Source organism: Eurypyga helias, unplaced genomic scaffold (assembly GCF_000690775.1).
Source record: "Eurypyga helias isolate BGI_N326 unplaced genomic scaffold, ASM69077v1 scaffold26715, whole genome shotgun sequence".
NCBI classification, from domain to species: Eukaryota; Metazoa; Chordata; class Aves; order Eurypygiformes; family Eurypygidae; genus Eurypyga; species Eurypyga helias.
In genome coordinates, this window is record NW_010249878.1 from 4,033 (window position 1) to 5,366 (window position 1,334).

The 1,334-nt window shown below is 64.5% G+C and overlaps 1 protein-coding gene across 1 annotated transcript in view; it reads right to left on the reverse strand.

Annotated features, from left to right (window-relative positions):
• LOC104509550 (atrial natriuretic peptide receptor 1-like) overlaps positions 1-1,314 on the reverse strand; it is a gene marked incomplete at its 3' end in the record, with an annotated part of 5,341 nt that extends 4,027 nt beyond the window's left edge. The window contains exons 1-7 of the mRNA XM_010151523.1: positions 1,029-1,314; positions 785-876; positions 612-701; positions 526-571; positions 353-437; positions 153-273; positions 1-71 (exon numbers count right to left, since the gene is read on the reverse strand). Coding sequence (XP_010149825.1) covers positions 1-71; positions 153-273; positions 353-437; positions 526-571; positions 612-701; positions 785-876; positions 1,029-1,314 — 791 coding nt within the window. The remainder of the gene's footprint in view (positions 72-152; positions 274-352; positions 438-525; positions 572-611; positions 702-784; positions 877-1,028) is intronic.
• Between the last annotated feature and the right edge of the window lie 20 nt (positions 1,315-1,334).

Sequence of the window (1,334 nt, forward strand, 5' to 3'; positions counted from 1 at the left end):
TAATCCGCGGTTTTGGCATAGACCTGAACCTGCCCCTCGGCCGTCATCAGGGAGCCGTAGTTGGAGCCCCTCTGTGGGGAGGGACGTGGGGTGAGCCTGGCCCCCCGCTCCCCACCCCCAGGGCAGGGTTTGGGAACAGGATGGGTGCTCACCAGGGACAGGGTGAGCTTGCTGCCGGCGCTCCGGAGGTGTTTCTCCAAGCTGCTCATCTGCAGGTCTTCCCAGCGGATACGCCACAGCTCGGCCGCCAGCTCCTTCTCCAGCTGCAGCTTCCTGCCAGGGTGGGACATGTCCATGTGCCGTCCCGGAGCTGACACCTCCAGGGGTCACCCCCCAACCCCAGCACCCCTACCTGTAGATGAAGAAGGAGGTGATGGTGATGGCCAAGAGGATCAGGCTGACCACGAGGGACAGGACTTCCAGGGTGGACAAGTTGGCTGCAGAGCGAGAGGAGGGCGGTGAGGGGCTGGTGGGTGCCTGGGGTGGGGGGCTCATGTGTGTTTTCCCCACCCCGACACCACTCACCTTTGCGGCACAGTGGGTCGCTGTTATCAAAGCCACAGGGGGGGATGTCGGAGGGGACTACATTCCCTGGCCAGACAGGGGGGGATGTCGGAGGGGACCACATTCCCTGGCCAGTGGATCTCACGCCCCGGCACCATCTGGATCTTCTTGGTGGTGCCATTGTAGTTGGCCACGATCTTGAGGGGTGGGGGGCAAGAAATGGGTGGGAGGAGGCCCCCAGCTGCCCTGTGAGACCAGCTGCCCCCATGCTGGGTCTCACCTGAAAGTCCCCCCGCACAGGGTCCATGTCCCACAGGGAGTAGTCGCTCTCCCGGTCCCCGTTCTCATCGATCTTCAGGAAGCCGGTGACACCTGAGGATGGAGAGTGAGGGGCTGGGGGGCGCAACCCTGGGAATCCCAGCCCATGGGTGGGGGCTCTGATCCTGAGATATCATCCTGGGAGTGGAGCAGGCGGGTGCCTGACAGGCAGCACCGGATGGGGGCAGGAAGGGGACGGGGCTCACCGTAGAAGGTTCGGTTCCACATCTGGTGGGTGATGGCGGAAGTGTTGGCGATGGAGCCGCCCTGCTCCAGCGTCTCGTTGACGGCCTGGGCGTAGAGCAGCACCCCATCGTGGAAGGCGGCCGCGATGAAGTTCATCTGGGGGCACGGAGACAGCTCGGGGACAGGGGGCAGCCAGCCCCTCATTCTCAACAGCCACAGGTCATCCCGCAGCTCCTTGTCCCCAGCAGCCTTGGCTCCAGCCTGTGTCCCTGGCTCCTTTCCACGGCTCCTTGTCCCCATGTCCATCCCGTGTCCCCCAGCAGCTC